The sequence below is a fragment of the Mandrillus leucophaeus genome, unplaced genomic scaffold (genome assembly GCF_000951045.1).
Source record: "Mandrillus leucophaeus isolate KB7577 unplaced genomic scaffold, Mleu.le_1.0 Scaffold1018, whole genome shotgun sequence".
Lineage (NCBI taxonomy): Eukaryota > Metazoa > Chordata > Mammalia > Primates > Cercopithecidae > Mandrillus > Mandrillus leucophaeus.
In genome coordinates this window covers 281,192-306,395 of record NW_012098299.1, presented here as the reverse complement: position 1 = coordinate 306,395, position 25,204 = coordinate 281,192, and the positions used below count along the sequence as shown (strand labels likewise).

Below are 25,204 nucleotides of genomic sequence, written 5' to 3'. Positions count from 1 at the left end.
CTTGGATCTGTCAAGTTTGATGTTCAAAAAACAGACAAGCAAAGAGAATGCATAGGTAGTCAGCTATTCAAGCCTGTTGTCCTGCATAGGCAGTCAGCTATTCAAGCCTGCTGGCCCGTGGGGAAGTGCAGAGAAATACCCATCTGGGAGCATCTGGGAATCCTCGGCAGAGGCATTCAGAATCATTCAGAATCACGGGGCTGCATGAGATCCCCTAGGGAGCAGCTGCAAACAGACAAAAAGGCAGTCCATCTACTGAGCACTGGACCTTGAAGTCCATAAGATAAAGCGGCAAGAGGCAAATGAGACTGAGAAGAAGTGGCGGTGAGGCAGAAGGGAAAAGAGAATGGTCACCGGCAAGTGAAGAAAGCATTTCAGAAAAGAGGAGGGAATCACGAACTGTCAAATGGAGGAGGAGGAGAATGGTGAACTGACCAAGAGTCCGGCAATATGGGCATCACCAGTGTCCTTGAAAAGAACTGTCCCAGAGGACTAGTGGAAGGGAAGGCCTCGTAACCTCATTTCTCTTATTTCCTTGAAAATACTACCACGCTGATCAACTCTCTGAAGCTGCACCCCCTCAGTACTGAGTTTGCCTCCCGCTCCCACCGCTCCGCTGCCAGTACTCCCGTCTCAAGGCCCTGCACTTGTGCACTGCTCCGATTAGAAAAAGAAAGAAAAAAATCCTTTAAAGGCTGTCTTTATCCACTGCCTCTACTTCCTGTCTTCCTGTTCCCAACCGAATACATGGCATTTCCACTGTAAGACACTAGGTTAGCTATGTGAAGAGAAGTACTAAGATGCTGAGAATTCCCCCTACCTTTGTATTGAAAATGTAAAACAAGCTATATATAAAGCAACTGTCAAATTTTCAAAATACTGCCTATTTCTAAACTTTCCTCCAATTGTTATTTATGAATCTATTGTTGGTCAATTCAATGCTCTTGTACTCGGCACAAATTCACTATCTGATGGTAATTTAATTATTATATGAGACGGTAATTTAATGCTACATTTCACCAACTAATGTGGTGACCTAAGGCATTATTTGTCATCACTCCATATGTGTGAGATATAAAGTTGATTAGATGTCAAATTTCATACTATTATTTACAATGGTATGGGCTATAATATTGCCATAATATAGAGTCTATGTGCTGAGTTCTGGAGTCAGAATGTCTGGTTTAGAATCTTAGTTAAGTGAGACTTTGGTTCTGTCTCCAGGTCTCAGCTTCCCCATCTGTAAAATGGGGGTAATAGTTTACCGACTTCACAGGTTATTATGAGGAATAAGTTACTTTGTGTAAGCACACAGCACAGTGCTTGGCACATACTAAATATCCCTTAAATGTTAGTATTATTGGAATCATTCTCAATTTACAGTTCCACCGTCCATCCAGTTGCCTTGGGCAAAACCGTGCAATTCACCAATACTTCTTTCTCTTATCTGCGTTGCACTATCTCCCAATCATGTCACCCAATGTATAATTATTTGCTAATCTCCTAAACAACTCTTTCCAATTAAAAGCACTGTATCTTGTCAACAAATACTCATCATTTCTTGCCTAATATCCACGGTCTCCCAGCTTCTAACCTTGCCCCTAAGAATCCCTCTACACTACTCCCATTTAAAGCCCTTTCTGAACTTTTTCATTATCCCTAAGATGGTATTTAGAACAAGCATTCTTCGACCTTGGCAGTGTCTTCAAGTATGTCTCTCGCTGCTCCCCCACACGCTTTCATCCCTTGGTAAGTGTGCTGCTGGAATGTCGATATGTACCACGCACCTCTCACACCTCCCATCTTTGCTCACTCCACCAGTACCATGCCATTCCAGACTACCGCATCTTTGACATGACAGAACATCTTCCTCACATTTTTTCTACTGGCTAAGAATAACCCTCTTGGAAAACCTCCTCAAACCCTGAGGCTCCTAAAGCACAAGGCATATATCTTTCTTTATTTATAAATCATGTTGTATAACATTATGTTTTTTATGTGTTTGCCCCTACTACTCAGTAAGCACCTTGAAGCTAAAGAAGACTCTCAAGTGTCTAACGTAGTGCCTGGCACATGCTGACTGTAGTAAACTAAAATCGAGACAAATAAATACATAAGCTTCAGTGGTCTCATAATACTAACAGTAACTGTCACTTATTATCACCTTATAATACTACCATCACTACAGGTAGCTTTAGAAAACTGTCATCAGTGACACCTTCCCCAACTAATAAGACTGTCCTAGGATGACAGAAGTCTGAAAAACGGTGAGCTTTAACACCAAAATTGTATGTAACAAGAGCTAGCCTCTCAGATATATATAAACTGAGGAGTGCTAAAAAACCTGCCTACCAAAAGCAACAACAATCCTCACTGACCTTGATTTGCCACTAGAAAGCTCGAGTCAAATATGCAGGACATCTCTAGTAAGACTTCTAACCCTGGCTCTCACTGTTTCCAATTTCCTCATCCTACACTTGCTGTACCAGCAATTCCTCATTTCCCCGTTGAAACACACAAACACACATCTGTTTTTATATATTGATAAACAGATATTACATATTGTACCTTTATATATAGATATTTAAATGGCCTCTAAGCCTTTGTGAAGCCTTTGCAAGGAATTTTAAAAAATACACCTAACTGATCTAATATAGTACTTGAAATTGTCATTAACACTAAAACATGTATTTATAAAATATTTACTGGGTTCCTATCCAGTGTAAAACTGTGTGCTACATAAGGATGGCTATACAGGTGAAAGAGACAGCGCCAGCTCTCAAGATATTGCCGTTCAGTGGGGATACAAACAAGTAAAAAGGCAACTACCAGTCAGGAAACAGACAGAAGTACACACACAGTCCTCTGACAGCACACAGGAGGAACAGTGCTGACAGGTGGGAAAGCAAGGAAGATGTCCCAGTAAAAATGCAGCTAAGCTAACAACTAAAGAATATGTATGAATGAGCCAGGAAGGGAGGGCTAAATATTTCAAGAAAATGTTCTTCAAAAGACACCTATTGAAATAAACATGTGTTCCTTGAGAGGTGACATTAATAGCTACACTCTACAGGTAGGACTGGGCCCGTGCCAGGGATTTCACATCCCGCCTGCAGAAGTAGTCACCCACAGAGAACAGCAGCAGGGTGCCACAGCGCTACACAACTTCACTAGTAAAGCACCTACCAACAGGTTATCTCATTCACAAAGATCATTTCCCAAGGTCCTGACCTTGAAGAATGAGTCTCAAGTAATCTCTAGTAACAAGGTAGGTACAGCAGCATGTGACACAGTCAAACAGAGGACTAGCTGGGGAGAGGTGGCAGTTCTGGCTAATACTAAAATAGCTCAAGGGTCCTATTACGGGAACCCTAGTGTTTTCTCAACAATTCCTACCTTCTGCCCACTTTGTATCTAGTTGTAAAGCAATATGTTACTCTAGGAACACCTGCTTGCTTATTTTCCATAAGGGTATTCATTTCCACCAGATTTCAACTTAAAAAAAAATCCTGCAAGAGAGCAAGCTACATTTAACATTTTTTACTAACATACATAACCCACTAGGGAATGTCCTGTTTTCTGATACTTAGGCCTTGCCATCATCCCCCTTAAGGTCACTTTGGGATACTAACCTGACAACCAAATAATGCTTGAAAATCCCCAAGCATCTCCAACACGTAACTCTTTGAGGACGAATAGTGCAATAGAGAGGGCAGTACAGGAAAATTCCTGGGCAATCCCGATACTGCTGGAAAGGTTTCTAGAAGTTGTGCCTGTGTTACCTAGAAACTTCTATTGCCAGCTAGAATATCGTAACTTCTAGAACACACATTGGTAAACTCTTAAAAGCCTATCCTTTATTTGCTTCAAGGAAAAGATTTCAGCTTAGAGTCCCATTAAAGCAGAAGAAAAAACACATAATAAGCATTTAACTACATGACAGAGAGCACTGTAAGTAAATGGGCCTCTGTCATCACATATTCAGCCATCTGCCTCCTGAGAAACAAGGGCGCTTATCTTCTTGTACCGTCTTGATTCAAATGGGGTACCTTGCTATAATATAAACTAAATTCCAAAACAGGGCAAAAATAAGAAAATATCTGTCTTAAAGAGACAGCTCAGAACTATAATTTTTAAATAACAGAATTTAAATTTTATATAAAATGTGTGGGAAAATGACAAATTATAGTCACTACATGTAAATTTCATTAAAGACATTATCAAATATCATAGATGCAAATAAAAACAACAATAAAAACTTATGGTAAGAGTAGTATTAAAAATATAGGGCTGAAACCAGATTACAGGAGTTGAGCGAGTGGGGAGCAGAGGACCAGCTTGCTGGCTGGTACCGGAACACCACAGAGGCTCTACTACTCATTACCATGAATGGGGTGGCCGCATGACGCTGACCACAGATATTTATTAGCCATATTTTAGAGTTATAGATAATTGGGGCACTTAAGCAGCTATAACAGCACTAACTCCAAACAAGAATCAACAGTCAATTTACTTTGGGTAAGCAGCCTGAGTCTGCTGACTAGGAAGGGCTGGGTTTGCGGACGGCGGGACGACTGCCTGGCTGAGAGAAGACAGCTGCTCCGGGGGAAGACTGTAGCTCTGGAGGTGGCTCATCTGCGCATTCCCTGCAACCAGGTAGGCACCACTTGGAGGAGGCCCTGCATATACCTGGGACAGTTAAAGAGAAATCATATTCAATTCTAAAATTTTAATAAGCATACTGAACTCTCTCTGTAGAGGTATTCAGTTACAAAAACAAGAAAAATTACCACTCTGGAATCCTTTTGTAAAAGTTACTTCTGTCAACAGACATTTTGAAAAATGTTTTTCAATGAAATAGGCTGTTGATGGTTTTCATTTTTAGTTAAACATATGCTGAACTCATGTTTATCTCCATACTGAAGCATTAAAGAAGCTTACGCTGAAACTTTATACTAATCCCCCTTTACATTAAATGTATTTTAATATTCTGTATGTTGGTATTTTTTTAAGGAATCTCAAAGGATATTTAAAAAGTATATTTGAACTCATTGTTTTGTAGCCATAGACTGCAATGGATACAAGTCACATTTCCTAAACTGCCAGACTGCAATGGATAAAAGCAATTTCCTTTAAAAAACAACAACAAAAACTATTAGTATAATTAGTATGTTATATACTGTAATTGCCAAGTAAAAAAATTGTGTTAAACTTTAATTCTAAACATTAGTTTCAGAAAGTTTCAAACAGCTATTTCAAATAATCTCAAATGCATTTGAGAATTTATTTATTTATTTATTTACTTATTTATTTATTTTAGAGGCAGGGTGTCGCTGTTGCCCAGGCTGGAGTACAATGGTGCGAACAAGGCTCACCGCAGCCTAGACCTTCTGGGCTCGAGTTATCCACCCACCTCAGCCTTTCGAGTTGTAGGGACCAAGGAACATGCCCCCAGCCTGACTAATTTTTCTTTTTTTTTTTTTTTGGTAGAGACAGGGTCTCACTATGTTGCCCAGGCTGGTCTTGAACTCATGGTCTCAAGCAATCCTCTTGCCTTGGCCTCCCAAATTACTGAGATTATAGGCATAAGCCACCACGTCTGACTGTGCATTTGAGAATTTAAAACAACATGGGCTTCTAAAAGCTTACCTGAGAACCCGAAACACCAGACGACTGCATATAATATGGCTGATTCTGTAACTTTGCATACATGGAATACATCGGATCTTCGTTCATTAACTTGGTATATAAGGAAAGTGCCTCCATCACTTTCACATTAAGTTCTGAGAGTTCTGAATGTTTTCTGAAACACGACACAATAATTTGAAAAATAGCTGTTGCTGAAATGATATAATGTTCTAAATACTGATACATCAAAATATCAAAAACAGCAAAGAGTAGTACTAGCAGACATTATTAAAAATTTCACCTATAACAAAAATATCCTGCATTTTAGCCCTGAAGCAACCCAAACTGTTTAAGGCTTACGTGCTGTGCTGAGGGAACTCCAGCTTATCGTACCTGACTGTACCAGAAATATCTTGGTTTCCCTAGTTACTAACATATGGGTCATTTCTGAGCTCTGGTAATGCCACTTCAGCAAAGAGGATTACACAGCTAAGCTCTTGTTTTTAAAAAGACCTATCTATGCTGGTCTTTTTGGCTATATTGTAAAGGTCAATCAAATCCTCACTTTAAAAAAAAGGACAAATGAGTCTAATTCTCCACATCTAGCAGAAGACACATGAATGAGAATTGGTTCCTCCACAATATTTCTTTTTTTTTAAAAAAGGCGGTTATAGCCCACTTTGCAGTTTATAGCGATAGTGTCAGTAAGGAAGGTACACAACATAAATGCACCCATGTTCTTTTACCTATCAATATCTTCCAGCTTTTCATCAATGAGAGGGCCCATCTGGTGACACATTGCTAAAATGACAAGATGTAAAGGAACATAAGAAAGTACAAGAAAAAAAAAATGTGAACCTTTGATAGATATTTGTATAATTTAAAGAATAAAAGGTTTAATTTGGAGTAATAAAAATATACATTTGTTAACTTTAGTCTGCAAAACCCAAAATTGATTTTCTTAAAGTATAATGGTGACAACTTAATCTAAAATATTAATCCCGAAATCTTAAAGTACCATTTTTCATTTTACAAGATTCTAAAATGTTGAATAGAATACTTAGTTTGGATAGAAAATTGTAAGAATTCAAATTCTACCCAAGGTCTAAACTGCATATGAAAGGGAGCCTGGGTCAAGGAGAAGTGAGAAATGTTCCATTTTTAATATTATTCTCAAAATCCATTCTTCAACAGGACACCAGTTAGTAACCTCCAATTATTCTTTATCTGCAAGGTAAATAGAAAAGTTTTACCTTCAAGATGAAGTAGCTCTGGGAGGTCTGGCTGATCATCACTGGGGTCTGTACTTTGCAACATCTGTAGCAACTGGTCCATTTTATCCTACAAGAATGAAGTAGTTAATATAAAAAGCAACCAACCTTTATGCAACTTTATGTTTTCACCTTATTAACTAGACAAACTTTCAAAATTCATAGTTATGGAGACTCCAATTTTGCTTTTATGTTTTCAGTGTCCCATGTATTTATTCTCTTTAGTACCACATGAAGTCAGAGCCTTGAAAGTGTTTCCTATATATTTTTGAAACTGCTCAGGAGGCTGAGGTGGGAGGATCACTTGAGCCCAGGAGGTCAAGGCTGCAGTGAGCTATGATCTCACCACGCACCTCAGCCTGGACAACAGTGCAAGACCCTGTCTAAATCAATCAATCAATCAATCAATCAACCAACTGCTAACAGAGATTCTCTTAAGTGAGAAGAAATCCAGCCACATTTAAACTTACAATGCATGAGTTCTTCCACCTCTTATGTCATGCTAGAGGATTCTGCTTTGTTTCAGAGCAGCTTTAGCTTAGCCACGCCAACAAGTGTACTATCCATCTCAAGATGGCATTGCTTCTGACTAACAACTTGTCATTCCTTCTCCCCCATGGTGAATACAGCAGCTGTTTCAGTAAGGCAGAGCTCAGCTGTATCACAGCTGCTCTTCTAAGTGGGACTCTCAGGATTTATTCTACATTTTCTTTCTACCAGTGTTTCAGTTAGTCATAAAAGGAAGGAGGAAGACTAGTGGTTTCTCTATTTTCCTATGTGGGAAAGGCTGGAAGATACCTCAAACCAGTGACACAGATCTATTTCAGAATCTTTTGTTGTACAGACCAATGGAACTAATGAAACCATCATTACATAAACACATCTATATGATATATAAGTATATATGTATTTGTGTTTTTTAAAAAATCAAAACAGATCTACTCTACCATGACTACTACTAAAACAATTACAAATCTTTCTCCATGCATGGTTTTCACATGGTTATGCTACCATATATAGGTACATAGGGCAAATAAAGACAACTAATTCTAAGCAAAGTAATTACTTAAAATTTAAAAACTATGATTCTGTGTAAAAGGAAAATAGCTTGAGAAACAAATTAATCATCAGAGAGTGAAAGTGACATAAATATGCTAAAAAAAAAAACTCTTCCCAAGTCAAAAGAATTCTGTATTTTGAAATGGATACCAATTTTAAATGTAAATTATTCACAATTTTCATTTTAAGCAGTCTTACAAAACAAAAATATGTCAGAAAGTTTGCCTACCACACACAAAAAAAGGTCAAATGAAAGTGAGAGTCCATTAACACACAGATGGTTTCTGTTTTGTTTGCTTACAGAACACTACACAATATTTAAAATTATTTAGTGTCATAGAAGTAGGGTTTCTAGATAGACAACTAGTCTGCCTCTGCAAGTTTTTTTTTTTTTTGAGACAGAGTCTCACTGTCCCCCAGGCTGGAGTGCAGTGGCATGATCTTGGCTCACTGCAACCTCTGCCTCCCAGATTCAAGTGACTGTCCTGCCTCAGCTTCCCAAGTAGCTAGGATTACAAACGCGCACCGCCACGCCCAACTAATTTTTGTATTTTTAGCAGAGACAGGGATTTACCATGTTGGCCAGGATGGTATCGATCTCCTGCCCTTGTGATCCGCCCGCCTCGGCCTCCCAAAGTGCTGGGATTACAGGCGAGAGCCACTGCGCCTGGCCAGCATTTTCTTACATAATGCAATCAGTCAAACATCACTTCCCCTAGCCCAGGTGGATTCCTTGTCCTTAGCACAGCCTTCCACAGTCTGTTTCACTCTTCAAATTTTGTTTCTGCCTCCCACAAAAGACTGCTAAAAGCCCATAAACCCCTTCACATATTTCAGAGATAACATCTCATTTTTCATACGTTTAAAATCTTACAAAGGATAAGATTTCCAGGACATTAAGCGTTGACATTTTAAAATAAAACAGTCAAAAACTCCTTTAAATATAGCCAAAGGAATTTAAACACCATAGCAATCTGCACTCACCATTACCATTCAAAAAACAGTCTCTGTCATGTATTTCAAATTGTTTTTCTCCTTGAACTTATCATATTTCCACTCAATTTCCCCCCCTCAAAATTTTATCCTAATATACTTGAAAGTTTTCTACTGATGACCATATGAGATTTCTTTGCACTAAAAATATGTAAATTGATGATAATACTCTCGGTGTTAGATACATTCATATGTATACAGTAATGATTATATTTATTATTAATATATAAAGGGTCAAAACAACATTAACTATATTTCAAGTTTTGAAAAGTAAAATGAGCCAGGATTCAGCATCAGTTCTATTCCTATTTTTCGTTTTTATAGTTGAAAGTGAGGAGAAATTTTGTTTATATAATCAAGCTATTATGGCAATTTCATTAAGTTCTTTCAGTGCCTTCTGAAAGATGGAATGGAATGACAGTGGTCTGTCATTAAAAATTATTTTTAATGATCTACTAGCTGAAAACTCATTTTGGTCCTATTTTTTAAAAACAAAAAATACGAAACCATCTCAGCTGTGTTAACTAGTCATTAGAGCCATTACTTTCTTTTTTTTTTTTTTTTTTGAGACGGAGTGTCGCTCTGTCGCCCGGGCTGGAGTGCAGTGGCCGGATCTCAGCTCACTGCAAGCTCTGCCTCCCGGGTTTACGCCATTCTCCTGCCTCAGCCTCCCGAGTAGCTGGGACTACAGGCGCCCGCCACCTCGCTGGGCTAGTTTTCTGTATTTTTTAGTAGAGACGGGGTTTCACCATGTTAGCCAGGATGGTCTCGATCTCCTGACCTCGTGATCCGCCCGTCTCGGCCTCCCAAAGTGCTGGGATTACAGGCTTGAGCCACCACTCCCGGCCTTAGAGCCATTACTTTCTTAATACAAACAGCAATATTTGGAATCATCCCTGGTAATTCTTATACTCTGAGGCAATGTACCACGGTAATCTTCACTATGGGCAAGTGGTAAGCCTTTTTTCTGTAAAGTGGGAGAGAAGACTTGAAAAGGAAAAGAGGGGGAAAAATGACAAATGGTAGGAGAGAATGTTTTCAGGCAGATCAATTTTAGGAAAGAATGCTATGGTAAATCAGGATCTGAAAAGATTCTCTTTAAATTATACCAGGGGCCAAGCAAACTTTTTCTGTCATGGCCAGCCAGTAAATATTTCAGGCTTTGCAGGCCATATGATCTCTGTTGCTACTACTCAATTCTTCCACTGCAGCACAAAAGCAACCAGACAATGTATAAATAAATGTATCTGTGTTCCAATAAACAGGCAATAGGCTAAATTCGGCCTGAGAGTTTGCCAACCCCTGATCTATACAATGTGACACTTAAAAAATCCTGAATGGTTTGCTAGTTACATAATTTAATTTATTAAGTTAATTCAACAGTTATGTTAATGTTATTTTTAAAACACGGTATTAAGTTTGAGTAGACAAAGACAACCACAAACATGCTTTTTATTTTTTCATAAACACACTTAAAGATGAAAAAGGTAGCCAGTTTCAATCTTTTCTTTATATGTAGCAATAGCAGATGTTTCTATAAAGCTTAACTAAATAGGAGTGATTAACTTAATTCAAGAAATCTCAAATTTAAATCCAATAATACAAATTTGGGTACCATCATGTGGCTCCAAAAATTATGATGTGTCACCAAGTTGACATTATATTTTTGAGCATAATTACTAAAAATATACATTGTTTCAGGTGTGACAATGACATATGAAGACATTTAATATAAAATTAGCATAAGCTTTTCCTCAAATACTAGAATGTGTTCAATACGAGGAGCCATGAATCATCTCCAATGATATTCAATATATTAGCACTGCTTTTATAGAATGATTTATGTAGAAGTAATTTAATGACAATTTTATTTTTAGAACAGTAATTTATTTGTTTCAACAGACAGTCAACGAGTGTCCCTTCCTCAGTAATATGCAAACTAGTTTATATCCTTGTGGAGTATGCCAGGAAACAGGAGTTCTCGCATGGTATGAATAGGAGTGTAAAAACCTGTTTTGCTCAACAGTTTGACAGTATCTATTAACATGGAAAACACACAAATCCTTCAACTCAACAGTTTCACTCCTGGATATCTACCCTAAAGAAACACAAAGATAGATGTTCAAAAAAAAATCTCACTACAACACTGTAAAAGCTGTAAACAACCTAGGCATTCAACAACGGATTAAATAAATCATGTTAAGGTCACTCTACAGAATATTCAGCAGGAATTTAAAATAATGAGGCTCTGACATGGCAAACAAAGGACTGGAGAGGAAGTCTGAAAAACAATCTGCATCGTCTACATTGCTTGAACTTTTGTAACAAAAAAACACAAAAATTTTTGCAACAAAAAAACTCAAGTAATCAATTTTCTTTTTAAGCAAAACCATTTAAATTTCAATACAAAGCACCAACTCCTATCACCATGGAAACCACTTACTTCATCAATAAAGGCTGGTTCCGGCTCTGGTTCTATTGTCTCTACCTGAACATCATCACTAAATTGTACCGTCTTCTTCTCTGTTTTAACTGTAAGATATGTAAAAGTTATCTTTTTTAATAATACATTTAAAATTCTACTTTAAAGCACTTTAACTTCCAAGAGAGATTTGGGGATTTTTCTTATATTCCCAGCAAGCTAAAAGGCACAATTTAGGAAATAACTGAGTTGCAGATTTTGGCAGTAATAACAGAATATTAGTTTATGAAATTGGATTTCTTAATTTTCTCTTGTAAACATTTTACATTTTCCATAAAAAGAGATTTCACTAATAAGAAGAGTTGTATTTCTGAAAAAAGATTAATCACCTACTACACATCAGAGTTTAGTAAGCTGGAGGACAAAAGCAAAGTTTTACAATGGCCTAAATGAATTCTGCAATTTAAAATAAACCCTCTTTTTAAATTACCAATCCTTCAAGAAAAAAATCTCATTTGACAGGAAAAAAAAAACCTGGTTTGATAGAAAATCCACATTACTCCAATGTAATGAATGGGAAAATCAGCTATATATTCTCTGGCATGCCACTTAGGCTTTTAGAGAATGACGTCCATGCCAGTGGAGAATTTTGCAAGTGGCCTTGGCAGGGATCTCAGTTTTCCAACAAATCAGCCTGTACTTTCTAGTTATGTAATATCATTATTTGACAATAAAAAGTGGTCATTGAGGGATCAACAACCCATTGGCCAGAAGCACATAGTTCTCCTACTCACCAAAGCAATCTTTAAAAATGATTTAACATAACGATAGCTATATAATAAACTCCAAATACTACTGAAAGGCACATACGACTCTACTAAACAAATTTCCTTTCTATTCTTTTTAATCCTTGCATCAATGTGGTCGATCAATTCATAAAAATATTAGGAATCATGATGGAAAGGGAGATGGGAGGGGGCAATTTAAGAAAGGGAAGTAATGTTTATTAAACTATTGAATATGCTTGATGGAATATTACATTTCCTCCAGTGAATCTCCAAAACAATCCTATGAGATATGCCCTTTTTATAAATAAGGTAGTTTGGAAAGATGAAAAACTCTTGTAAAAGAGAAAGCTAATAAATGACAAAGGCTGGATTTGAATGCCAATCAATCTTGTTCTACTAGCCCATACTACTGGAATCTGGCCTGTGCCTGTGATTTTACCCGAAGAACATGAAATCCAATCACTTGGGTACTCTATGTTGTGTGCTTCTGTATAACACAGAAATAGCTTAATTTCCAACCTAAGAAACATAATCATTCCATTCAAGTCACCAAAAGAAAAATTCTACATACAAAAAAAAGTTTCAGCTGATTCAGTTTCCTATAAAGGAAAAGAAACATCTGCAGCAGACATTTTTGCTTTTTATATCTTGAGCTATTACAAGTAGAAAGCTGGGATAGCACTGCATTGGCCATTACCCACAAGAAAACACATGGCAGACTTCATATTCTTACAGCTCTTGATGCACAAGTTTGCAGCCCCTTTTCTCACAGGAACTAATACTATGTGTGTGTAAAAAAAAATTTTATTTATATACAATATATAACGAAAAGATTTCACAATATTTTACTGTATCTCCAAACCAAAAGCAAGCTAAATAGGGCAGCCATTTCTATTTGACATGCTAAGTGAAGTGGGCTTCTATTTCCTCAAAAGAATGATGCTCTGGGGATCATGCTAGCACCTATTCTCCATGCTTGAGAACTACAACCCCATTACATAAGCTCTGATGCTTCAGTTTCTCTTTTAGATTGTCCAGAGTGAAAAACATGAGAAAAACTAGAAAACTCATATTGAGGCTGCACTGCTATATGACTGACAAAAAAAAAAAAAAAAAAAAAAAAGATGAAATGGCTCCAGGATCTACATGAGATCCTGGACCTTATCTTGAACAGAACTCCAAGCAATTCTATCCTCTCCAGGAAACGATTCAGGACAAAAAAAAAAAAAAAGTCCAAAAACAAACAAAACATCATTACTAGCCCAGGTTATTAAAAAGTCAGCATAGTACGCAATGCCATTTAAATAAGGCTGACATGTTTTTGAACTCTCACAGACATAGAAAACATCATTGAAAGACTGGGTCTCACCAATGTGTCTCTATAAACATGACACCAGGCACCCTGGCAGTGCTATGAGAGTGCATCATTTTCTTAAAGATCTGTATTTTCTGGTTTGCTGTTCAAGCCTTCTCTTGAAAGAGAAGTGAAGTGTCTCTTTATTGCTAACATATATATTTCTGTATCATTTATTCCATAAGTATTTATGTAGCATGTATTGTAAGATTCACTATTAGGAGCTACTGGAAATAAAAAGATGACCAGGACAAAGATCTTTTTTTCTTAAAGTTCTTATAAACTAAAAAACACCTAAGCATCTTGTGGTTTGTAATTTTCTTTGATCCCTTCTATCTAGCATTAAAAAAAGATAATATGAGCTATTTTGCCAAATAACTATAGCGTATCAACCTACACATAGAAGCTGTTTAAAAATTTTAAAGAGTCAGCACACTACGCAATGCCATTTAACCAACACAGATCTATTTTTCTGTTTTCCTAGAGGGAGATTATGACTTAAACTTTGCTTGATGACTAAACTCATCATTATGAAGATTCATTAAAGCACAGTATTATGTAGAAATACAGTAAACTGTCTCTCACTACTTTGACCGACTATGTAGCTATGTCTCCTGAAACTGTTAAGCCTGCCACTGGTATCACTTTTTCTCCACGGCCCCACTTTCTAGTTTATTATCCTAGTCAGCAGGGTTTGTAAATCAAACAAACTTTTATATGATTAGTAAAAATGGTTCCTTCTGAATATCTGACATGTTGCTTGGAGACCACTGTTTTCAAGTCTGGGACTACACACTAGAGAAACAGTCCCAACCTTTGAACAGGAAAAATTCTCCCTGAGGTTATACTGTACTTGTCACACTGTAATGAACTGGTAAGAAAAACATATAATGTATAAATTCTGTAAAACTTCTTAATGAATTTGCATTTTAACAACAACCTCTACATAGACATATATGAAAAAAAAGTTAGGCCAGGCACGATGGCTCACGCCTGTAATCTCAGCACTTTGGGAAACTGAGGTGGGTGGATCACCTGAGGTCAGGAGTTCAAGATCAGCCTGGCCAACATGGTGAAACCCCGTTTCTACTAAAAATACACACACACCCCCCCACACAAATAGCTGGAAGTGGCGGCTGGCACCTGTAATCCCAGCTGCTCAGGAGGCTGAAGCAGGAGACTCATCTGAACCTGGGAGGCGGAGGTTGCAATGATCCGAGATCGCACCATTGCACTCCAGCCTGGGCAACACTGCTCTAAAAAGTTCAATTTACTCAACTTCCATTAAGAAAAGGATTAGAAAACATTACTTATTGGCAGGCTGGAAAATACTTACTCATTTCTGGTTCAGCAGTGAGATCTGCTGTCACAAAATTAGATGGAAATAACCCTATGCCTTGATGGGTTTCACCTTTCCACCAGTTAGGATCACTATGACAAACAGAAAACAATGCTTTACCACAACATTTTTATTTCTATAAATCTTTATCTTTTGTAGTATTTAACTTACACTATTACAAAACTTGAATCTCACAATAACCCACTGAAAAGGCCAATGAATCTTCCTTTATTACAAAAGAAGCCTCAGAAAAGGTAAGAAGCTATTAAACACAGGGTTGTTTATCCTTTTGACTGTCGATGCATGCTTTGCAGTTATGGACTCTCTCCCAAAAAAGAGGTACCCATATGAAAAAATTGTCAGCTTCAGGTGGTTCACAGGCTCCAGAGTAAGAAGTCTTTGTAATGAGATATAAAGACAGGCTCTCACTTTCAGTCTCCATTCCTAAATCATTGCTCTTTCCAGTACACATTAGCAAGGTTTCTCTTTTTATCTCCCAACAGAACAAATATGAAAGATGACGCTGTTCACAGTGTAAAACATTCACAAAGAGTACACTCCTAGGTGTAAACTCTAGTATATGGAAAGCTAGCAAGCACTTAATAAATGTTTTTGAAAGAACAGATGCAAGGTTTTGTGCAATTTCCAGCCAACCAGCTCCAATTTTACTTCATTTTCTTCCACTCAAAAAATCAAACAAACAAATAAAAAAAAAAATGTTAAAATATGTCTGAATGTTTGTGTCTTCCCAAAATTCACAGGTTGAAATCCTAACCCCCAAAGCAATGGTACACAAGGGGGGGCCTTTGGAAAATGATTAGGTCATGAACGGGATTAGCAACCTTATAAAACAGACCCCAGAAAGCTCATTGCCCCTGCTGCCACGGGAGGACACAGCAAAATGACAGCCTTCTACAAACCAGAAAGCGGGCATTCCACATACAGTCAATCTGTCGGGTCCTTGACCATGGACTTATACTCCAGAACTGTGAGGAATAAATTCCTGTTGTTTTTAAACCAGTTAGTCCATGGTAGTTTGTTATGGCAGCCCAAATGGACTAAGGTAGTAAGTAAGAGAGATACTACAGGAAGAACTTTAAATCAATTTGAGCTGATTTTTAAAAAACACCTGTAAATTTCAATACTGCATTATCAGTAACAAGCATCAGTAACAATTCATTTTCAAGTAAAACATCACAAAGCTAGAGTAAAAAAACTGATGCACTGTATCACCTCCTGAATAAATATATAATTCCATATAAAATAAAGTTGTTTCATATGGACATACTGTTCTGTGTATAAAAACTCAATAGATTATATGTTTCTTACAAATTCCATTAAGTACATATACATACTCAGTGTTTTTCCAGAACTGTACCTTTTTAAATAATGTAACAATCTATATTATTAGGTAGAACCAAAAATGAATAGATTAAACTACGCCTCCAAAACAAATTAAAAACTAAGAAATAAATAAGAAAAAAATTAAACAACAAAATAAGAATCCACTGAGTATAACACAAGCAAATCAGCCAACTGTCTGCCATACAGAGAAGCATCTGGGTCAATATTTATTATTATATTTGGTAACTGCGATCAATAGGAATAATATGAAACACCGAAGCCATACATACTTTCATACAAATTTTAAATGTAATATTAACATTACCTGTCATCAAGAACTGTAATAATTTCTCCAGCTTTAAAAGTAAGTTCATTATCTTCAGCAGCTTCAAAGTCATATATAGCACGAACTTTTCGGCCTTCATGTTGGTGGTTAGTTAAGAGGTTGGATGTGCTTGGATACAAAGTGGAAAGGGTGGTTGACTGCTGCCTTTGTTCCTTGAGAGACAACTCAATGGCTAGAAAACAATGAGTTTTTAAAAATCCAAAATGTTATTATATCCAACAATCTGAAGAAGTAGAAAAAGACATCAAGGTAAAAGGTATTCTTCCTTCAACAGCATAGTTAGAAACTAGAACATATCCTGATATATTGAACAAAAATCATGTTGTCAGTTTTATTCATTCATTCACAACTGAAAGTTTAAAAATAAATTAACAAAATTGGAAGAGCGTGGTAATTCCTATTTTTACTGAACAAATACAATGCAAATTATTCTGGGTAATAAAAAATACAAACTCTTAGATCTACTTTTCTTTTTCAGCTGCAGATATTTTGCATTTTCCTTGACCTTTTAAATGTATTCCTATAGCTTAAGTTTTCAAAATAATCATCAAAATTGCCTGGAAAGTCAAGAGTATCAAGCTTCACTGCACACACTAAATCAAAGCCTTAATCTTGGAGAATCAGGATTTTATTGCTCCAAGGGTAATTCTTAGCAGTCTAAATAATGTAACAAATCCACCAAAATAGATCTCAAATGTGTCTCCTCTATCTCCACCACTACTCCCCCAGTGCAGACCATCACCACATGTCATTCAGGCTCTGAAATGTAATCTCAGTGCATTGATTATCCTGCTTCCAACTCAACCCAGAGCCCTTTCTGCTCCTCCACTCTTGTTTTAGATTAGTAAAAGAACCAATATGAAAACAAAACTTTAAAGCTACTAAAAGTCAATATAGAAAACTATATTTTAGGACCCTGAGGTAGAGAACAGTATTTTTTAAAAGCCACTAAAAAGTAAAAATCATAACAAAAGAGCAAACAGCTCTGGCCTTCTCAAAACTTAAAATTTCTACTTGATAAAATACACCATTATCAAAGTTAAGGTCAAAAACCAGGAGTAGATATCTACAATAATTAGATAACAAATTAATATTTCAAATAAAGACTTCTACATATCATTATTTAACAAAAGACAATTTACCCAAGAGAAAATCATCATGAGCAGTGAATATACAAAAAAGAACTCAGTCTCACTAGCAATCAAAAAAATTAAAATTAAAATAACAGGACATCATTTTAAACCTACCAGATTCACAAAAGTTAAACCCTTAAGATTACTAAGTGTTGTCAGAGATTAATAATAGCTTTCATACACTGCTAATGGAAAAGGAAATCATAGAACCATTTAGCAAAACTGAAGATGTACCAATGCCATGATCCAACAATACTGCTTTTAGCCACACATAACAGAGACAGTCACATACATGTGCACAGAGAATATGTACAAGAATACTCACTGCAGCTTAATTTTAGTAAAAATAATAATAATAATAATAATCAGAAAGAATCCACACATCCATCAGTAGAAAGATAGAAAAATGTGGTACACTCATTAGTACACTGGAATATTACAGAAGAGTTAATGGATATGTCACATGAATAGATCTTAAACATAATGTTGCATGAGAAAAGCAAGTGGCAAATGGCACTTCAAGTGTACTACCTATGAAAAACAAACTTGTTAGACACAAAAAAGCACTTGATACTGTTTTTGGATACACAGTATAGTAAAAAACTGTCATAAAAACATAGACTGAAAGGACACATGTAACAGTAATTGCCTCTCAAGAGGAAAGGAAAGAATACTGAGGAGGGCAACAAAGTAGATTTCAGCTTTTGCTATGAAGTTCTATTTATTTTATCTTTTAAATATCTCAGAGAAAAAACAGAGGCTTATCTTCTTCCCACCATCAGGGACTTAAAAACGTACCTTTTGCTAAATCTTCTTCTTCTTTTTTGTTAGCCACAGTACCAGGATCCTTGGCTGCAAGAGCTGGGCTTGCTTTTGCTTGTTCTGCAGCCTGACAAAAAAGAGGAACACAGTATTTGACGGTTGTTATCAAATTCCCCTCCTCTTACCTACCCCTAAGAATTTGCAAAACCTTTCTCATCAATCTAGCACAGATTTCTGAAAAAAGAAATCCAGACTGCAGCAGCTTCCACCTTAAAGGGAGAGGGAAAAGAATCCGAATTGGAGGACACAGAGAGCAACCAGACACTTACAGGAGGCAGCCTAGGCATACCCTCCCAGGTTTGTGTCAAGAGGTTCAACTAAAAGCATATGGTACACAAATCAGAGAAGACAGACTACAGAAGATTTCAATGTGTTTAAAAAAACTCCAAAACCAGAAAAGGGGCTGGGAGACAGAAAGAGATAATTACTTTAAACATAAATAGTTAAAAATTCTTTAATATCTATTAATAGTTATATTTATCATATCCTTTTGGATCAAGTGTCAGGATGTTACCTTCAGGAACTCATATACATATAAATATATATAACGATATAAATACTCAAAAATCCTATTTTGTAAACCAAATTACAAGTAGCTAATTCTGACAGTATATCACTGCCTCTATTAAATTGTGTAAATAAGAGAATGCACAACAAACATATAAATCAATTCACACTTCTGGAATTATAAGTTTCTAAGCCTATGGGCTCCATGGCCTCTCAGTTTTTGCAAAGCATTCAAGGCAAATCAGAATTTCGCCTATCTTACCAACCTCATTTCCAATCATTCTACCAGTTACCAGAAACTGCCAGCAGTTCCTGAGCAGTCTATATACCAGTACTTTACAAGTCTGACACTCATTTGCTTCTCCTTACAACGTTCTCCCACTATGGCTCCTTTTGCTCCATTCACTTTTTCTCTTTTGAGTTTGAACACATCAGTCAGTAATCAGCTAAAATATCACTCTCAATGAGGCATCCCTAAACCTGTTAATTACACATTCTCTTGTTTGTTCTTATGATAACACCTTTAAACAAGGTACTGTGATATGAGTGGTTAAGAATGTAAGTTATGGAGTCAGGCAGACATGAGTTCAAATCCCAGATCTACCACTTTCTAGCTGGATGACACTGGGCAAATTAGCCTTGGTGCCTCAAATTCCTCATCAATAAAATGAGTACAATAATAGCACCTACACCTCATGGGCACCTCACAGCCTATTTAGAACATTAAATTAACACATCTGATTCCAACATTAGATGAGATGGGCTCATTCAGGGTTTAAAACAAAAAGTATGTAACATTACCTCCAGGGCTTATAATGTATGTAGAGGTAATACACATGACAACTACAGCATAAATGGACCTCTACGGATGCAGAGTTTCTATATTTTACATCAAATATTAACTCAAAGTAGATCATGAAAAGTTATAAATGTATATTGTCATTCTCAGGGCAAACAATTTAAAAATGGAATTCTAAAAAACATTCAAATTGCCACATGTATAGCACTTAGAACAGTGACTGGAACATCGTAACAGGCAATAATCTCAGCTTCTGTTATAATTGTCTGACTACATGTCTGTCTCCACAACCAGACTGTATGTTCCCTGAGGGAATGTGCCTAAATATTACAAGCAATCAATAAATGTTTGTTGAGGGTATGAAAGGAGAAATATTCGACATTATAGTAAAATACAGTTCTACACTCCTCACTTACTGGATTTCGTATTGTCAAACAAACACACAGGCATTTATTTATTTATTTATGAGACAGAGTCCTGCTCTGTCGCCCAGGCTGAAGTGCAGTGGTACAATCTCAGCTCACTGCAAGCTCCGCCTCCCGGGTTCACGCCATTCTCCTGCCTCAGCCTCCCAAATAGATGGGACAACAAGCGCCCGCCACCACGCCTGGCTAAGATGTTTTTCTAAGTATATTTTTTTCATCTGAGTACAGAAGAAAATAATGTAAAAATATTAAGAAAAGTGATAAAGTCACCTGACTCATGCTGATGCAGTTTTGTTAGCACTAACTTTTGATGTAAAGACAGAAGTAGGCCAGCAGCATTGCTACTGTAGTTGGCTACTAAGTAAGACAAGTGTTATTGTTACATTTAGAACCTGATGAAAGAAAGGAACTTTGAATGAAAAGTGCAGTTCAGGAACATACATACGGCTTCACATATCACAGTTTGTCTCTGCACTTCTCGACTGGTAGAGATTTCTTCACACACCATAAAAGTTCAAATCTGTCTAATTGTGAAGTTTGCCAAATTGTGAACAAAAATTTATATAAACCACAAAAGTTATTTCTGACCAGGCATACCTTTAGTTTTCAGAAGTGTCTGATAATTAAAACATTATCTAAAGAAAACTGAAACTAGAGATAGGTCAGAATTGAGAGTGTTTAAAGTTGTATTCCGTGAACCTCAAAAAGTTTTTTTCTTCTCAGCTCTCCTAAAAATAAATGCCTGGCCGGGCATGGTGGCTCACGCCTGTAATTCCAGCATTTTGGGAGGCCGAGGTGGGCAGATCACGAGGTCAGGAGATCGAGATCATCCTGGCTAACACAGTGAAACTCCGTCTCTATCAAAAATACAAACAAATTAGCCAGGCTAAAAAAAAGAAAAGAAAAATATATCTTCAGAGGTTTTTGTTAAGCATGCCCTAACAAAAATCTAGTCTCATGAAAACACAGTAATAACTTAAGTAACTAAGTGGCTTTAAAATCTACAGGGAGTTCTGCAATTGAACTTAGATGATTTATTTTTTTCATTTAATGTGAAGCTCTTTACATGTAGGGTTTCTAATAAGCTTTTCAGAAACCACTAAAAAAATCATTCTACCTCATCATATTTTACTTTATATATATATTTCTTGTAGGTGAAATATAGCTACTACGACAAGATTAGCTGTTACATACTTTATAACATCTAGATCAAAGAATGAAAAGTAAGTCCTGTCTTCACTATTGCTCCTCTATGTCCTGAATCTCTTGAACAAGAGAATAAGCTAGTTTCTCTACCAATCAAGACATAATGCTCTTGCCAGTGTTCACTCCACTGGAAGCCTGGTCTGGACAGACACATATTCACTAACCTCTCTATCAAAGAAGGCAGACTCGGGCAGTGAAAAGAACACTGAACTGAGAATCAGCATGCCTGTGTTCTAGTTCCAGCTGTCAACTATGAGCTGTGGCCCTGGGCAAGTCACTTAACCACTCTGAGTCTCAGTTTCCTCATCTGTAAAAATGAGCGGATTAGATTAGAGGCTCCCTAAAACTGTTTCGGTGGCTAAGATTGTAGATTAATCAAACAAGGGTACATACGGCACAATCATTAATTCTTCCTTTTCTTACAAGAGTAAGTCCCTTTGTGGACTGAAATGCGCTTTTCACTTGGACTGAAGGCTGTCCTCTAGAGCAGCAGTGCCTCTCAAACCTCAACGTGCATATTAATCTTCTGAAGATCTTGTTAAAATGGAGATAATGAACCCATAGGTCTGGAGTGGGTTCAACCATGCTGCATTTCTAACAAGCTTCCAGGTCATGCCAGTGATGCTGGTCAAACCGCGTTCTGAGTTAACAAGAACCAACGACTCTAGATATTTAGTGGGCTTGCATTTTCTCTACCTATTCTAGGTGGGTTCTCTGCAGTGAGTCTACTCTTTGATAAATAAACATTGTTTCTGTTGTCAACGAATGTATAATGTCTTGGATTATTCTGCTTAAGATTATTCCTTAATTATACAGATTTTAGAAACCAGACTGAGTAGTAACAACTAGCTATCAATTATGAATGAATGAATTTTCAAAGACATAATTTATCATTGTAAAGCCAATCAAAAATTAAAAATTTTTTTAAGAAGAAAAATGTCCTTTGCCTCCTTCCTCTCCCAAATACATTTTTGAGTCTTCACATCTCAAGAGCGCTCAGATAAACTGGAAATGCCTTGGGAAGAAAGCACACGTAGGTCTGGATGAATGTAGATAAGCTACATGACTCCCTGAAGTGGTCAAAATGTAAGCCCTCCACACTCACAGATTTCCGTTCATGGTTTTACGTCACTCATTATAGTCGGTCCCAGTCAATAAACTGGGGAAAGACAGTGTAGTAAATCAGCACATATTTTAAGCCTCTTGATTAGTTGGGCATCCTAAAGGAAGGTTACCCAAAATAGAAATAGGAATAAAAAAGACATTTCTTGATTTTTTTCTATATGACATAAATTAAAGATTGAATTTTTTTGGCACAAGGGCATACAGGAGAGGAAAGTTAAGCTATTTATTCATATCCACTGGGGAAAGGAAGACGTCTGTACTGGTCGGCTCTTACTAAGGGAAAAATGCTTCAGGTGCTTCTCTTCTCATTTACTCCTTCTAGAGTCCTCTCATTGTTAATACAGGAATTCATAAATTTCCTCATCAAAAGAATCTCTCAAGTCATCCCTAACTTCTAAGGATATCCTGATTTTTGAGCTGTCATTCTTTGTAGACAATTATAGCATTAAGAGCATTTAACAAGATAGTGTTACCTAATTAATAAAGCTATTTTGTGTCTATTATTAAAACTGTACTGGCCGGGCTGGTGGCTCACACCTGTAATCCCAGCACTTTGGGAGGCCAAGACAGGCAGATCACTGAGGTCAGGAGTTCGAAACCAGCCTGGCCAACAAGGTGAAACCCATCTCTATTAAAAAAAAAAAAAAAAATTCCAGGTGTGGCCTTGCGTGCCTGTAGTCCCAGCTACTCAGGAGGCTGAGGCAGGAGAATCGCTTGAACCCAGGAGGCAGAGGTTGCAGTGAGCCACGATCACGTCCCTGCACTCCATCCTGGGTGACAGAGTTAGACTCCGTCTCAAAAACAAACAAACAAAAACAATACCAAAACATTTCAAAAACTGCAAATTGTTAAACCAATTCATTTATAAAGAAGGAGAGAGGTTAGAGCACATTAATATTCCATTGTAATACTTTTCTGGCCCTTCTGAATGCCAGAAAACTAGTATTACTAACTACCAATACAACTAGTTACTGATACAATTAGTATTACTAATGAAAATTCCTCTGAAGTAGTAAAAAATTACCAGGGAATGAAGAAAAAAATTCAAATAAACGTAGCTATTTAAGAGAAACAAACTGCAGCACACACACAGCTTCATTCCCAAAATACCTGAGAGCCAATAGCTGGGAACGTAACTCCTTGCTCCTTAAGATTCTTAATCATTGCTGATATTAGACTAAGCTGTGGATCATTCTTAAATTCATCTGTCCATTCAACCATAAGAGCCTTTAATTTTTCACATACTTTAGGATGACCCTGTAAAATAGAAAAAGAAATAAAAGAGCACCAATTTCCTAGCCAATGATTTAATACAGACATTTTAAATATAAAATTATAAAGTTATATTTTTTGAATCACAAATTATGCATAGCTATAGACAAATTAGAAAATATAGTTATTAGAAATAAAACGAATGTTCACACTATGAAAAAAACCCATAATATATATCTCACTTCAAAATTAAAGCATTAAATAGGTAACAACATTTTGGAGATCTGAAAGGACTTCAGAATATTTTGCAATGAAGCAAGGTTTGTACATCAGTAAGACAAGGAAAAGTGTCTGTTTGCTTTTTGCAAAGCAATACGAAAGTTGGAAGGCGAGAAGAGAATAAATGATATAGTTCCTTTATTCAGAATTCCTGGCTTCTTAATGTTCATGACTATGCATTTTTTTCATGATGCTTAATTATCTGGGGCCTGGTTTGAGATACATTGCATGTTAATCATCTTGAAAATTGAATTTCTTCAAAATAACATAACTATTTTTTTCCTTTTTTTCTTCCCTGAGACAGAGTCTCACCCCGTGGCCCAGGCTGGAGTGCAGTAGCTCGACCTTAGCTCACTGCAACCTCTGCCTCCCAGGAGTGGGAGGAGTTCAAGCGATTCTCCTGTCTCAACCTCCCAAGTAGGATTACAGGCGCGCACCACAATGCCTAGCTAATTTTTGTACTTTTAGTAGAGGCGGGGTTTCACCATTTTGGCCAGGCTGGTCTTGAACTCCTGACCTCAAGTGATTCGCCCACCTCAGTCTCCCAAAGTGCTGCGATTACAGGCATGAGCCACCGCATGCAGCTCAAAATAACGTTAACTCTTTATGGTTGATGTACAACACTGATTCAGGTTAGTCTAAGGCAAGTGTGCAGGGCACTATTCTTCTGTATTAAAGAAAGAGATAAATGTAGTGAGTTTTCAAAATAAATTATTTTACTTACTGCTTATTATGGGAAAAAACCTGGCCAGTTCATTAAAATACTGATGTATCTTCATAGTGGCAATAATCTAAAGTCTGATTATTTGATGTAATAGATATAAAGAAACCTTCACAGATAGCAGAGAAAAGTGAAGATAACTCCTCTATGAAATGTCATAAATGTATTTCAAATTAATGTTTACTAAATAATTAGCTAAAGCTTCTAAAAGTGGCGGTTAGACTTTTAGATTATTAGAAGAAAAATAATTCTTCCTAAGTGCACATAATCTGTATTTTGGCCAGCGAGCATATAATGGATTTGTAAATGCTTTATTGAGACTATACATGAACTTAATTTGTTTAATAAAAGGAAATTTTTAAAAAGGGCAGGATGTTGGCTGGGTGCAGTGGCTCACACCTGTAATCCCAGCACTTTGGGAAGCCGAGGCA

General features: G+C 36.8%; 1 protein-coding gene across 1 annotated transcript in view; it reads right to left on the bottom strand.

Annotated features, from left to right (window-relative positions):
- The window catches only part of STAM (signal transducing adaptor molecule (SH3 domain and ITAM motif) 1), a 71,865-nt gene that overhangs the window by 2,407 nt on the left and 44,254 nt on the right, over window positions 1-25,204 (bottom strand). Inside the window, exons 5-13 of the mRNA XM_011976560.1 lie at window positions 23,672-23,818; window positions 18,476-18,566; window positions 16,524-16,716; window positions 14,852-14,946; window positions 11,395-11,483; window positions 6,882-6,969; window positions 6,375-6,429; window positions 5,650-5,803; window positions 4,514-4,689 (exon numbers count right to left, since the gene is read on the bottom strand). Coding sequence (XP_011831950.1) covers window positions 4,514-4,689; window positions 5,650-5,803; window positions 6,375-6,429; window positions 6,882-6,969; window positions 11,395-11,483; window positions 14,852-14,946; window positions 16,524-16,716; window positions 18,476-18,566; window positions 23,672-23,818 — 1,088 coding nt within the window. The remainder of the gene's footprint in view (window positions 1-4,513; window positions 4,690-5,649; window positions 5,804-6,374; window positions 6,430-6,881; window positions 6,970-11,394; window positions 11,484-14,851; window positions 14,947-16,523; window positions 16,717-18,475; window positions 18,567-23,671; window positions 23,819-25,204) is intronic.